Source organism: Theropithecus gelada, chromosome X, assembly GCF_003255815.1.
Source record: "Theropithecus gelada isolate Dixy chromosome X, Tgel_1.0, whole genome shotgun sequence".
Classification (NCBI taxonomy): domain Eukaryota; kingdom Metazoa; phylum Chordata; class Mammalia; order Primates; family Cercopithecidae; genus Theropithecus; species Theropithecus gelada.
The window spans coordinates 37,010,585-37,026,057 of NC_037689.1; the positions used below are offsets into that span (position 1 = coordinate 37,010,585).

The following is a 15,473-nucleotide window of genomic DNA, read 5'->3' on the forward strand; positions in this document are numbered from 1 at the left end:
AGGGGGGGCTCTTTTTTTTTTTTTTTTTTTTTTTTTTTTTTTTTTTTTTTTTTTTTTTTTTTTTTAGCTGAGTACAGGGAACTTTATTGGTGGTACATGACAAAGTGGGGCTCCCTAGGCCCTTCCCTCTTCAGGGGGTCTGCATGGAAATTGTGAGGAGGGGAGATTCTCAGTGTGGTGGGGACTGAGTGTGGCAGGGATTCCCAAGCAGCCGAGGGCCTCTCTCTTTCTCTCATGCTCTCACTGGAGCTGATGGTCCTGGGGTGTTACTCCTTGGAGGCCATGTGGACCATGAGGTCCACCACCCTGTTGCTGTAGCCAGATTCATTGTCATACCAGGAAATGAGTTTGACAAAGTGGTTTCTAACAAGTTCCCAGGCGCGGGCGATACTGTTGGTTGGCTGACTGCACTTTGAGAAGGGTTTAAAGCAGGGGTTCACATTGTTAATTTTAAAACTAGCAATCTATGAAGTGCATCAGGTCAACTTGAATAAAAACACTATGACAGTCAGGTTTGCCAGTTTGCAGAAACTATCTAACTCTTCTCTCTCACATCAATGTTTGTAAAATTAATGTGTTATAGTGGAAAATAACATGCAGATTAAACAAGAAAATTTTTATCTTGTTTTCAAGAATATAGCTGGCTATCTTTAAGAAAGATGATATATCCTAAATAGTTTTGCAAGTAATTTTCTTTTTTCTTTCTTGTAGTTGATGTCTAAATAATTTTGGACATCTTTTTATTATACCATATTTCTGTCTTATTCTTAAACCTGATAACACTTGATTTGCCTTCTATAACCTATTTATTTCAAGTGTTCATATTTGAATTTCTTTTTTTTTTTTTTTTTTTTGAGACGGAGTCTTGCTCTGTCACCCAGGCTGGAGTGCAGTGGCCCGATCTCAGCTCACTGCAAGCTCCGCCTCCCGGGTTTACGCCATTCTCGTGCCTCAGCCTCTCGAGTAGCTGGGACTATAGGCGCCCGCCACCTCGCCCGGCTAGTTTTTTTGTATTTTTTAGTAGAGATGGGGTTTCACCGTGTTAGCCAGGATGGTCTCAATCTCCTGACCTCGTGATCCGCCCGTCTCGTCCTCCCAAAGTGCTGGGATTACAGGCTTGAGCCACCGCCCCGGCCCATATTTGAATTTCTTTGGGAAGAAAGTAAATCTGATGGCTCACTGATTTTTGAAAAGCCTGAATACAACTGGAAAGGCCACAGAGTTAGGAGAACTGACTAGCTAAACTGCTACAGTATGCATTTGGCATTACAGGAGGGAAAAGTAAAATTATTCTTTACCTGAAAGTGACTTCTTACAGCACTCTTTCCAAATTCAGCAGCAGTTCTATCAGTAGTGCCATTGAACCTGAGTATATTTACTATTTCTTTCAACATTAAAAATAAACATAGTGTTGCTCTTTTTCTTAAAGCATCAGTGAAATTATGGAAAATCACTTAAAACCTGGATACATCCTCACAGTAGAGTTTATTATGAAAGCATGTAGTATGTAGCTAAAGCCCTAACACATGGGATGAACGTTTTACTGCTCCCCAGATCTGTGTTGAACGAAAACATTGTGTATTGGAAAGGAGAATTCAACAATTCATTGTTGCAACTGTGAATTAATGTTTTAAAAGCTTTACACCTGTTTACGATTTGGGGACAAAAAGGCAGGCTTCATTTTTCATATGTTTGATGAAAACTGGCTTAAGATATTTGTAAATAGAATCAAGAGCAAAACTGCACAAACTTGCACATTGGAAAGTGCAACAAGTTCCCGTGATTGCAGTAAAAATATGTACTCTTCTAAAAAAAAAATGAGAATTGAAGACTTAGCCAGTCAGATGAGTTTTTTCATGAACCCATTGTGGAAATTATTGGATTAACTGAGCCAAAGTGATTATGCATTCTTCATCTATTTAGTTAGCACTTTATATCGTTATATACAGTTTACAATACATGTATAACTTGTAGCTATAAGCATCTTGTGTCATTAAAGCTCTCTCTCACACACACACACACAAATAAAGCAGGGGTTCAAAATGTTGGCTTCTTATTGAATCTACCTGGGAATAAGCCTCAAAGAAATACTGACGCTCGAATCCTAATCTCAGAGATTCTCCTTTTTTGGGTCTGGGCTGCAGCTTTGCCATCAGGATTTTTTTAAAAAAACTTCCCAGGTGTTAGCCTTAGAGGAAGATGGGTTATATAGGAACTCTCTATACTGTCTCTCTACTACTAATTTAGGGCATGAGAAATGCTGATTTTAAGTTACAAGACCCAGGTTAACTCCTGAACTTCATGCAAGTCCACTAGTCTTCAAATGGTCGATGCATGCTCAGAAATAGTCTTATTCTTTAAATCTATTTGATGTATACCTTGGGTTCAAAATATTTGTGTGAGTATCTTGCTGACCTGGATTTGCAAATCCTTTTCCTATCTCAAGATACCTGACTGTTTGCAGGTCAGTTCCCAACCTGTATGACTTTTTCAAGGTTTCAAGGTTGAAGATCAACAATATCGCTTTCCAGGCTAAATAGCATGATGAAGTTGGCTGCTTTATATGACGCCATCCTAAATGACAGACTAAATTGCCTCTCAAATTCCCAAAAAGCAAGAACAACCGATTTTTCAAAATAAAATTAAATAGGTACTGCTTTAACCTACTGAATTCAACAAAAAAGTATAAATTATAATCCTTTCAAAAGGCAATCCTACAAGGTATTTGAAAGAAGATATAAATGAGAATATAAACATACATGCCAAGTGGAAGAGGCTTTGGTTTGGGAGTACATAGCCAGTTCCAATGCTGGTTTTGAGCTATAAGGCCATCAACAAAGAAGGTTTAAGGGGGAACCCTGGCTACTTTTCTCAAAGAGCTGCAAAAAGCTTTTCTTGAGCCATTCCAATCCCATGCTATTAACAATCCTCTTGTTCTATATATATGGAAAAGGAGGCCAGCCTTGCTAAATTCATCCCTGGAACTCTTGAGAGCCGTGGGTCTGAGACTATCCTTCCAAGGCTTTGAAAAGTTGTTGGTGCTATTTTCTTTGTCAAATTGTGTTGGCAATATGCCTTCAGGAAGCTTAGTGATAAAAGGGTGTGATGAATAGAATTTGTATGTTTAGAATACCCAGAAGCTTTAGGGTGAGTTATGGAAGGGACACATTTCACACAACTTTCCCTAGATTTGCTTACAGATTTACAAGTGTTCCCTGGGGGCGTGGTTCTCTTCTTACTCCCCCTGGAGTTCAGGGACACTGCAGTCAGCAATTTCCCTTTGCAGTGGGTTTGGGGAGGTGGATTCGGTTGCAATACAAATAGTTCCATGTTCCCTCTACCTCTTAGCGGCTTCTTCTGTTTCACTGGAAGAGCATTTTGCATTTCCTGTTTAACCTGATGGTTCAGGCTAAACCAAAACCACCAAATTTTTCCTGGTTTGGGGTCCAAGTAGCAAAGTCTCACTCCACTCCCAGCCTTCCTCAGCAGATGTTCTCCCTCCCCCACCTGTCGAGGTATCTTCCCAGATCAAGTTAGATTTGTGAGTCTGAGCTGAAGTTTTGTAACTTTGCCTCCCATAGCTCTCAGTTGGAATTAACACTCTCCAAGATGAAGCTTTGCCTAATATAGTAAACCACTCTGTCATCTGGAGAAACAGCTTACTGGAAAGGAGAAAGCATAGATTTGAATTGTTCAAAACTGGCTTTGAATGGTATAACACCCTGGAAAATGTGTTTGCAGTTTCTTATAAACATATGCTCACCATACGACCCAACAGTCCTACTTCCGGGGATTTTACCCTTGATAAATGAAGCCTTATGTTCACATAAATACATGTACATGAATGTTTGTAGTAGCTTTATTCACAATAGCCAAAAAACTAGAAACAATTTATGTGTCATTCAATGAGTGAATGGTTCAGCAATCAATAGAATACTACTCAGCAATAAAAAGGAATGAACTACTGGGACACTGGCAGAATCTCAAAGGCAGTATGAATGAAAGAAGCTGATCTCAAACTGTTACATAGTGTATGATTCCATTTATATGACATTCCCAAAAAACCAGAATGACAGTGAACCAAATATACAAAACGACAGTGAAGGACAACAGATCAGTGATTGCCAGAGGTTGGGAGGCTGGGAGGAGGGTCTGACTATAAAAGGATAATGTAAGTGAATTTTTGGGGGGTGATGGAATAGTTTTGTATCCTAATTACAAAACTATTGTGGTTATATAAATCTATACATGTGTTAGAATTCATAGAACTACACACCAAAAGGGAAAAAATCCATTTTACTCTATAAGTTAAAAAAAATAAGCTGTCTTTGAATCTAGGCACTCCTTTTTTTTTTTTTTTTTTGAGCTATTTGACTGAGGATGTGGTATTTGACTTCCTTAAGGCTTGATTTCCTCATTTATAAAGTGGCATTGTTAATAATAGTCATCTCATAAAGCTGATGAAGAGATTATATGAGGCCATATGTAGGAAAGGGTCAGGTGTACGGTGGGCACACAATAAATGTTGCATTCCTTTCTTTCTTTCCTCTTTCCTTTCTTTCCACACATAGGTGTGTCCTATGTGTTGGGGTTTAGAAGTCTGTGTTTTAGGGGCCCTGATATTCCTTAGGAGCCAGAGTGGTGAGCTTGAAAAGAGCAAGACACAGCAACTCCAATCATAGTAAATAGACATTAAAATTTTTTTAAAAGACAACTTTCCCAGGGTAAATCAAAGACAAACTTTTTTTCTCTACCTTGCTTCCATCTCCTTTTAAAAATGGTTCTAGGAGGTGTTTTCAGATAGAAGATGAATTTTAAGGTATCTGCTCAGGCTTTACATGTCTTTAGAAGTGTGTAAAAAAAAAACAACCAACATTTTACATTTTGGTGTTTTGTTATTAGGGTCTGACTTTACCTAGAACAGATGACACCTGAGGGTATAGGGTGTACTAACTAGGGCAGGGAGAACGCACACTTGCTAGTAATTATTGCTGTAGCTATGGCTGCTGTGGCTTCTCAGATGGAACCTGCCAAGGGTCTGATCTTGCTTCTCTGAAATCCAGAAACCTGGTCATTTAAGGTTGGGGTGGGCTCGTCTTTCATTTCAGAGGCCTCATGCTACCATTGGTGGTTCCGGTGGCTCTTTCCTTTATGCAATTCTATATTTAAATGAATATATATGAAATCCAGGTTGTTTAATTAGACTGAGGAAAGGAACTACAAATGCAGGAAAAGAGTGTGTGTGTGAATGTGTGTGTGTGTGCGTGTGCATTTGTGTGAGTGTGTGTGCATGGCAGTCTGGGGTTTTTTTTGTTTTTTTTTTTTGAGACGGAGTCTCGCTCTGTCGCCCAGGCTGGGGTGCAGTGGCCGGATCTCAGCTCACTGCAAGCTCCACCTCCCGGGTTCACGCCATTCTCCTGCCTCAGCCTCCTGAGTAGCTGGGACTACAGGTGCCCGCCACCTCGCCCGGCTAGTTTTTTGTATTTTTTAGTAGAGACGGGGTTTCACCGTGTTAGCCAGGATGGTCTTGATCTCCTGACCTCGTGATCCGCCTGTCTTGGCCTCCCAAAGCCGTCTGGGTTTTTTAAGGACATACTAGGGGGCTAAATGCCTGGGACCTCCACTTCCTCCAATTTGATGAAGACTGCTTGTGGTTTTCTCCCAGCCAGATCATCTAGCACTGGGAGAGATGGCCATGTCCTGCCTTTCTGTGTTTGAAATCTGTGCTCCACTCAAATGCCTCTGTTCTCACTTGACATAACTGTGCTTAGGATATGTGGGGGCAGATGGGTGTGGGATGGACTTGAATGGCAAGACAACCCCAGACCCTCTAGAAGTATGCTCTGAACAACCCCAAGGGGTTCCTGAGGTCTGTTACAGTCTCTCTATCACTGATCTCCAAGATCAAGGGCCCAATGTGCCACCCAAAGCCTTTATGGTGATTAGGCTATTGTTAAAAACAATTTCATTTCCACTCCTAACTCTCTGAGGGAGGGATATATTTCCCAGCCCTATTGACCAATGAGACATTACAAGACATGATGCAAGGAGAGGCTTGAAACTCACCTATGATTGCACGTTTTTCTATTTCCACCATCACTGCAAGCACATGCTTCTGCTAGCCCACTGATCAAAGAAGGATGAGAGACATGTGGGGCTGACCTGCACCCAACCTATGCCTTGAGCCTTAATCCTCTGACTCCCAGCTGACTCAGAGACATAAGTGAAAATAAGGTAGTGATGTTTTAAGCCACTGAAATTTGGACTGTTGTGTTACATGGCATTATTGTGGCAATGGTTAACTGCTACAGCCCTATTCCTGCCAAAGTATAGCATAATCCATTGGATGGGAAAAGGATCCTTATGCAAAACTTTATTGTCCCTTCTACAAAGCAGCCTTGCTATGCCAGTGGCAGACAGCCCAGCATACCCTCTTTCACGCTTCTTCACTAAGGATCTAGTGTCCCACATCAACATCCACTGATCTCCTCTTCCTCTTCCTTATCAACATCCTCTGCACTCTCTAAGATGCCCAATCATCCCTAGTCTTGCTGTGACAATGTACTTGTAAATGAAGCACACCATTGCAAAGTTGTTTTCACTTTTTCATTCCACTCTGTTCTTTTTGTGCAGTTTCTTATTTAGGGTGTTTTTTTTAGCATAGTCATTCAATCAAAATTACACTCTTTCTAACACTCTCCATAACGGAACAGTAAGCAACAGCAAGAATTTGCCACAGGGACATTCAACACATTCAACATTTTCTCTTTCCAGAAGCAATGTTAGCCAAACCTAGATTTCGGGAAAACGATACTTATCTCCAATATGTGAGTGTTATAGTTACTTAGGAATACTCAGTGAATGACAAAAAGAGAATCAGCATAAGAATTTATATTACCAAAGTTTCAGGCATAAAATTATCCTTCCCACTGGCCAAGTTGAACTCCCTGACTGTTAGTAAGACATGCAAATACTTAAGACATCTTTATTTTATAAAAACATCATTTTCACTCATATGCCTGGCACATGGTAGACATTCCACAAATATTTACTGAGATGAATATGTGTCTTTCTTTTTCCCAGGGAGAAGATGCCTCCTGAGAAATAAATCTGTCTTCCTTCAGCACACTTTACCCCATTGACCAGCCATGGTTGTTTCCCATCTTCACTGAAGTTGTTCTGAATGTGGTAATGTGATTTTCTAAGCAATGTATATGTTCTTCCATGCATTAAAGGAGGCGTGACAGAAATCAGTGAAGTTTTTCTTTTTATTCTATCGCCTCCTACTCCTCCCAAGTTGTCTCAATACAATTCATTTTCCAGCACTGCTGTAAAATTGGGCATGTTTTTGACATTCTACAGTCAAAGGTGTGTTCAGAAGCACTTAGAAGTTACCAATGTGAAGAACTCACTATGTGTCACAGTCATTAATACTGTTTGTCAAATATTTCCATCTTGCTGCCTTTTGAGCGCATGGTGGGATTACACTTCCTGGCCCTTTGTGGCTAGATGGGGCAGTGGGTCAAGGGGCTGCAACTAGAAGTAATATGTGTCACTTCCGGGTCAGAGAATTTAAGTGCCAGGGTGGGGCTCTCTGGGGCTCTCCCTTCCTCTGTCATAGTGATTCCTAACATTCAAGATCAGATACTCAGTCAGCTTCATCCCCATGTGGAGTTGACCCCGGATGAACCAGGCTGGTCATGTGGTATAAGCAATAAATAAGTCTCTGTTGTTTATGAACCACCAAGATTTTGGGGGTGTTTGTTTTCACAGCATATCCTGGCCTAGCCTGATAAAGTATCTGACCAGAGTATTTTGCCATAATTTACCATGACTTTACAAACCACCTAGCATAAAATGAAAGCATAGGTAGCATTTCTAAGGATCTCAGGGATGAAGGAAAACATCAAGATGTCGAAGTTTTGTCCAGACCCCTGTACAGATGCTGCTTTGCTCATCTCTCTTTGTGTTACCAACAGGCTGGAATAATGGGCTCAGATGACTTCCTTCTATACCTGTGGCTCCTAAAAGGGAACGCCTTATAGGATGGCTTGTGCCTGGAAGGACACTGGAGGAGTCTTTGATATATCCACAGAAATCCTATCCTATGCCCACAGGAAAATAGCACAGGGTGAATATACTGCCCTAAAAATGCTTTAGAATTTTTTTTTAAAATCATGAAGTCAGACCAGCCATCATAAGAGTAGATGTTGGAGATGATTTAATGTAGTAGTTCATATCCTGATCCTGGACATCTAAAAATCCTGAGGTCTAGTCCATTAATCAGTCAACAAATACTGTTTTTAGTATCTACTCTATTACAGGCTTTTCACTGGTGATTGGGATGCTGCAGTAAACAAGACAATTAAGAGCTCCTTTTCTCAAAACGCTTGTATTCTAGTAGACGGCGACAAAGCAATAAATGTATACACAGGCAAATAAAACATGTCAGGTATGGATGTGTACCATGATGGAGATAAAATAGTGTAATGATTTATATAATAACACAATTGCCAAACTATGACCCATGGGCCAAATCCAACCTGCAGCCTGTTTTTGTATGGCCTGTTAGCTAAGAACAATTTTTTACATTTTCCAATGGTTGAAACAAATTTTTGTAAAAAAAATTTGATGATGCAGGAAAATTACATAAAATTCAATTTTTAGTGTCCATAAAGTTTGATGGGAGCACAGTCACACCTTACATGATCTTCCCTGGCTACTTCTCCAACCTCAACAACTGCACTTCTGGCCTCCATTCACCCCACCTCCAGCTACACCAGCTCCCTGGCTAATACCCAGACATCAAAGCCAACTTGCTGTGCCAACCATGGCCACTGCATTGATGGTTGCTTCTGTCTCTCTGATCTCCTTCAGGACTCTGCAGAGACGTAACTGAATCAGAAAGGTCTCCTCTGATTTACTCAGTACTGTATCCGCTCCCCCTACTTGATTTTCTTCATAGCATTTATCACACCTGACATGTTACAGATTTGCATATTGTCTACCTCTACCCACCATACTTGGAATGCAAATTCCAAGAGAATTGAAACATTGTCTTATTTCCTCCTGCATTCCCAGCCCCTAGACTTATTTCCTGCTTCATTCTCAGCCACTAGATCAGTGCCTAGATATACAGATGCCCAATATATACCTGTTGAAAAAAATAAATGAATGAATTGTCAAATATTGGAAAGCTCTAATGACAGACAAGGGAGATTGTTTATGAACTAAGACATCACAACCAACTAAGGCTTCATGATGCAGTAGCAGGGGGCCTCAGGGTGCCTTTGCTGTATAATGCCCTAGTGTCTTGGTAGGGACTGCAAGAACTAGTGGCAAGGAAGACAGAAAAGTGAACCTACCACCAGAAAAGCAAGGGAAGAAGAAATGCTTCCATCTCATCTTTGTCTCATCTTAGTCACATTCCCAATTATATACAGTTTCCACTGTCTCTGTTCATCCTAAGTTGTAGAAAAAAGTTGAGCCTAGAAATGTGCTCAGAAACAATTTTACTGTCATTTCTGTGCCTATTTCTGTAGCACCTCTATTCATTTGTGGTAATAATAAATGTATCTGGGAGTCCCAGATCTTATTACCTCAAGTTCTACATGGAATCATGTGTGTGTGTGCAAATACCATATTCTCATTCCAGAAATTGTCTTTGGGATTTATAGTAAAGGTTTATCCACAGGTCTAAAACAGGATTTTTATGTTAAGAAATAAGTCATACAAGGAAATACTATATTGAAGATGTAAGATATCGAGGGTTCTAGTGTATCCTGGGTACCAATAACATGCTATAGTGATATAAGTTTCAGTCACCAGTTATAAGTGAGTAACTGGATTAAAACAGATGTGTATAGAAGCATATAATTCAACACATTTAACTACAAGGTCATAAATAAAGAAGAAATGAATGGAAAGTATTTCAGATGTCTTTTGTGCCAAGGACTGTGCCTGACAGAAAAGTGGACAAGAGTTTGCTGGGCCATTTGACCAACATCAAAGTCAATGGACTTCCCTGTACATGACTTTGGAACTGGAAATAGGGCAGGGAGTAGGAGGGGGACTGCTTCCTGGAATTCAATATGGAAAATACACCTCAGTCCTTGGTTATTCAATTCACTGTAGAGACGATTTCAGGAGAAGGCAAGCGACACAAAGGTAAAGAAATCTTGTGAGCCATGTGGCTTCTCATGAAAGTTAGAAGTATCCCACGTTCCTGTGGATCTTGGACTGATTCTAGTCTTACACAGAATGTGAATGACTCCATCACCCACCAATATTCTTCTACCAGTGTAATTAAGAAAGCGGGTGAATAAAAAAAAGGTAGTATACAGGGAAGATAAAGCAAAAAGAAACAAATTCTGTCAGAAAAAAGTTGTGAAAGCCTACCATGGCCTGGTATTCCTTTGTTGCAATAGTGACATGTCTTCATGACTCACAAAATTTCTGTGGACAAGAACTGTTTATTAAATAAACCAGAAATAGTGCTGGCCAGAAGACCAATGTGAATGACAGGAGAGTGAGGATGTAGATACTTATTTACCAAATGTCCAGAGTGTCTACCACATTGCACTTAGGGCTGTCACATGCAGATGTGTCTATATGCATGGAGCACCCTAGAGTTGTGCAGTGCACATCGTGTACAACTGTATATGACTCTCTGAGCTGTATTTAAAAAACTGGAGAAAATAGAAACAGAAATAAATACCACATCTAGGCCATAATCTGATTATATTAATGAACCATGCATAGGTACTGGGTTAACCTTATTTCTAGAGGAAAACGTGTTCTTCTTAGACTGAGAAACTTAACAGCTAAACAGTATACACAGTAGATTTGAAATCTTAAGTTGAGATTTTCAAACAGAATTTGTCTCAATTCACATGTTCCAGGCACTGCTGACTCCAAACAGCTATCCTTGCAAGCACAAGTGGCAAGACTAATGAAATTAGGAGGCCTTACACCCAAATGGCAGTAAGCACAATTGTCCAGAGTACTAGTAGCTATTTCATGATTGCTACAGGAAAAAAACAATTCTTCACAGACACATAGAACTATCATAGAGGCAATGCTACTCTTAAGCTGGAAAAGTGGGCAATGTTCAAAGCTAGAAAGTGAAAATTGGACTAGGGGTGGCTGGAGGACAACCTAGGGGCAAAATGGGCATCACCATCCATTCTGGAAAAGAGGTGGTTAGAAGAGGAGAGGGTGAGGAGAAAGAAATACACATGGACCAAGTACTGAGGAAGAACATGGAAATTCCTTATAATAAATACAACATTTTATTTCAAAAAGTAAAAACAAAAAAAACTCAAATACCACCATCTTAAACCATTACCGTCATGAATATGTTTTCACACTACATTTTAATTTTAACAAGAAGAACTTTAATGTTTAGAAACATTGTTTCCTCTTAGATTTTCTTTTCTTAAAAGTTGGGGAAAAAGAAAACTATGACCAATATTATACATCTCACTATCGCTTACCACTCTGTCACATCTATGCCAAAATTTCTGTTTAACTATAGGCAATCCTTTCCTTCATATCAGAAATAATTTAATTGGGCGAGGGGTTGGGTGGATATAAGTTCAGTATATGTAGCTTCACTTTTTAAAGGAAATTCTGATATATTCTGAAAAAAAATGCCAATCGTATTAGTAAGTATAGAATGAAAAAAATTGCTAATCATATTAGTAAGTATATAATGCTGCATCCTCCACGCGTAACGACTTGTTTTCTGTCACATGCAAATTCAGCTGCTTTCCTTCGTTGCTCCATTCAACAAATTTATATATTAACAATACATTCAAAGCATTTAAAACTTCGCAGTGCCGGCCGGGCGCGATGGCTCACGCCTATAATCCTAGCACTTTGGGAGGCCAAGGCAGGCAGATCATGAGGTCAGGAGATCGAGACCATCCTGGCTAACACAGTGAAACCCCGTCTCTACTAAAAATACAAAAAATTAGCCGGGCGTGGTGGCGCGCACCTGTAATCCCAGCTACTCGAGAGGCTGAGGCAGGAGAATCGCTTGAACCCGGGAGGCGGAGGTTGCAGTGAGCCAAGATTGCATCACTGCACTCCAGCCTGGGGGACAGAGTGAGACTCCGTCTTAAATAAATAAATAAATAAATAAATAAATAAATAAATAAATAAATAAAACTTCACAGTGCCCAGGAGACCTGAGACATTCTTGGTGCTTGCACTCTTTAAAAGAGCTGAGAAACCTAAAGAATATGACTTACGTCCAACAATTCAGAGTCTCCTTTGCTATACCATCAGCTAAAGTGATGTTTTACAAGGGAAATGGAAATATTTTAAAACTCGAGGAGCCCAGCACATCTAAAGGATTTCCGTTTTATGAACTTATGACAAAGCTGGACAGTCTGAAAAGTCTTACTTGCTCCAAACAAGTCAGACAGTTTTCTCCTGTTACCTATGCTTACATTCACACTCCCATTGACCCACAGTCTGGCCTTGAGATCCAATATCAAGGCTGGTGGCAGTACAATGGAGCTGAACACTGTGAGTTCTCCCGTGTACATTTGGAATTTGAAAAGTTAGAAAAGTGCTGGCTACCAAACAAGGTGACTTCCTACTCACCTCCAGCTCAGTGTTCAACATTTTTTAATCTTAACCCCCACCTTCGCCAGGCCACCAACACCAGCCAGGAGCCTTTTAAGACATTTTTCCCCTACGACATTTGAATGCATACCGTATTTTAAAATACATACCATATGTACTCTATGTACGTCTGTGTGTGATGTATCAAAAGAGTAAAACTTTTTCAGCCCTCCACGAACCAATTTCCCCTGCTGGGGGCGATATCACCCCTGTTGAAAATGCATGTCCTAAACAACAGCTACAAAAACTCAAACTCACATTTAATTGTCTTTTCAAGGCCAGAAGTTCCTAAATCAATAATGATTTAGCACCACTTCAGTCAAAACAATTACATCCGAATCATTTTCAAAATAGAAGCTTAAAATATATACAATCTAGGAAATGCATAAAATTGGGCTAAATATTGTTCCAGCAGTCAGTAACGTTCTGGTTAATTTTTTGCATTACTCTCCATTCGTTAAGCTCTATTTGATGCTTGCTCATAGAACCAAAGATTTGATTAGTGTTGAATTTCAAACCCTTCAAGAAGCAAAAAAACCAAACACTCTCTGAGAACACATTTTTCTGAATGGCGGCAATTGGTGATTTGCAAAAGCAGACAGAAAATGTCCATAGAAAGCACTGCAATTTTCAATTTACCAGACAAATAGACTAACCTCTGCTGCTCACAAAGACCTGAAACTAAATGGCCCACAAAGTTATCAGTCATAAAAACAAATCCATGTTTCATTAAAAAACCACTGTGCCATCTGCATATGCAACCGAGGAGAAACTTCTCCATCCGAAAAGATTCCGGACTGCTCATGTTCTACCATAACTTCAAAACACAACCAACCCCACCCCAGCAGTTTCAAATACTCATGGCCAGAAGTTTAATAAGACTAAGGAACAGAACAGTCACTAATAAATGCAGGATATATCCTGTCCGGTCCACTACTAGGATGGTTCTGCATTTTTATATTGTTTCAAACATAGTGAGGGCAAAGAAAGTCCTCTGTATGAGCCAATAAAAAGAACTTCATCATATTAAAAATTGAGCTCACCTACCTTCACTGGTCCATGTTCGTTACTGGAGCCCTGCACCAGCTGGACGTACAACATCATGAAAATATTCACCACTACCCACTCTCTGTACATTTTGAATATTTCAATATCCACTGACTACGAAGCAGTTGACATCAGGCAGCTAGAGAAAATTGTTTCAAAAGGCATTCTCCAGAAGGAAAGTTTGAAACCTCAAAACTTCACATAGAAAACCAAATAATCAGTTCTGATCAAAATCCAACGAAATTATTTCAATTAGGCAAGGTACGCTTTTTTCGCACAATCTTAGGGGTGGGGAGAGAGAGATGAAAAAAAAATTAAAATGTTCTCATGCTCCAAAAATAATCAGAAGGTGGACATCTCTTCTACCTGAAATCAGAAAGCACTGTAAATTTATTTCATGTCCAGCAAATTAAAAAAATCTCTCCACCGTATGCCGCAGGTTCCAGTTGCTTTGTAAGGAGGTGGTGTGGCCACCAGTGCTTACAGCTACAGAAAACTGGAACCCAACTCTGGATTGAAACTTTTTTGCACAACCTTCATGGAAGCTTGCAGAAGCATGTGTCTTAAATCTGACACAGATTTTGGCAGAAAATGCAGAGAAGTCTTGGCTGTAATCCTGTTGCGTCCCTACCAATAGCAGGGCAGTTTTAAGAACTGACTCAAATGTTCAGGGCTGCCGTTATTGTAAAGCAGATAACCTGTAACATGAAACCCCAGCACAAAGCTTTGACCTTTGTATCTCAGTAGGATTGCTTAAGAAGGGACCTCAGATGCTCATCCATCTGCTGCCAATGACACACAGAAAGCAATCAAATATGATTTGGAAAACCTGCACGGGCACAAAAATAATAAAAACATCCATCCATACATGCAAAAAAAGGCAAACATACACAAAATGACTTTTTAAACAGAAGCTTAGTAACTTAGGTATTTCAAATGAAAAACACTGATTTTTAAAGAAACAATGATTAGGTTTATTTGCATGTGCCAGGAAATATACTACATTTCTTGTTACAAAAACCATGTTATCACTTTAGTGTGGAATTCTTTAGAAGCACCGGCTAAATAAGCTTTAGAAATGGAATGCCTTCAACGGCTCAGTCTCATAAATGGCAAAATTCTAGGACACATCGAGACCTGCTCTTCTGCTTTCCACTAGTTCCCAATCTTTGATTTCCAGGTTTTGGCCCTTTCAAACCCATTTTTCGCGTTTCTGAAATCAAGAATGGCTTGAGAAATCTCTTCATTGGTGTTCATCACAAATGGACCTAGGGCAGAAAGAGACATTCAGAAAGTTCTGGGTGGCAATATTTTCCTCTACCACTAGAAATGGTATGTATTTCTGTGGTTCTTAATTTAAAACAAAATCCAAGCACATCTGAAGAGTAAAAGTTTATTTCACAGTGTTCAGTCCCCAAGGACTATAAAATGAGTTTCTTGACTAGGTTTGTGTATGATTATTGATTATAAAGACAAAACTTCAGATAAATGCAATGGCATCTCACCCATTCAGTAGAGGTTTCTCACCAGCAATGGTGATCTGTTTTATTAAAAAGAGTCTTAGATTTGGTTCTATTACAACCATTTTTGTAGTTATTTTTATAACATTAGCTGATGTCAAGAATTGAACCCATGTGATACAAAGAACTGACAAATCTTATCATAGCTTTGGTGTCTAAGCAGCATATAAGGCTGTATACTTATTTGAGGATTCTAAGTCATTTTTTGAAAATTGGCAGCACCTATTGACAATAAACAGAAGATTATAAAAATTTCTAGTCAAAAAGCATCAT

At 39.6% G+C, this 15,473-nt stretch overlaps 2 protein-coding genes across 4 annotated transcripts in view; both read right to left on the reverse strand.

Annotated features, from left to right (window-relative positions):
* Positions 1–14,402, reverse strand: part of VEGFD (vascular endothelial growth factor D) — a 39,974-nt gene extending 25,572 nt beyond the window's left edge. Inside the window, exon 1 of the mRNA XM_025372528.1 lies at positions 13,681–14,402. Within this exon, the coding sequence (XP_025228313.1) occupies positions 13,681–13,770 (90 nt within the window). The 5' untranslated portion in view covers positions 13,771–14,402. The remainder of the gene's footprint in view (positions 1–13,680) is intronic.
* A 228-nt stretch (positions 14,403–14,630) lies between these two features.
* The window catches only part of PIR (pirin), a 112,234-nt gene continuing 111,391 nt past the window's right edge, over positions 14,631–15,473 (reverse strand). For all 3 annotated transcript variants that reach the window (XM_025372529.1, XM_025372530.1, XM_025372531.1), the window contains exon 10: positions 14,631–14,948. In XM_025372529.1, coding sequence (XP_025228314.1) covers positions 14,836–14,948 — 113 coding nt within the window. In that variant the 3' untranslated portion in view covers positions 14,631–14,835. The remainder of the gene's footprint in view (positions 14,949–15,473) is intronic.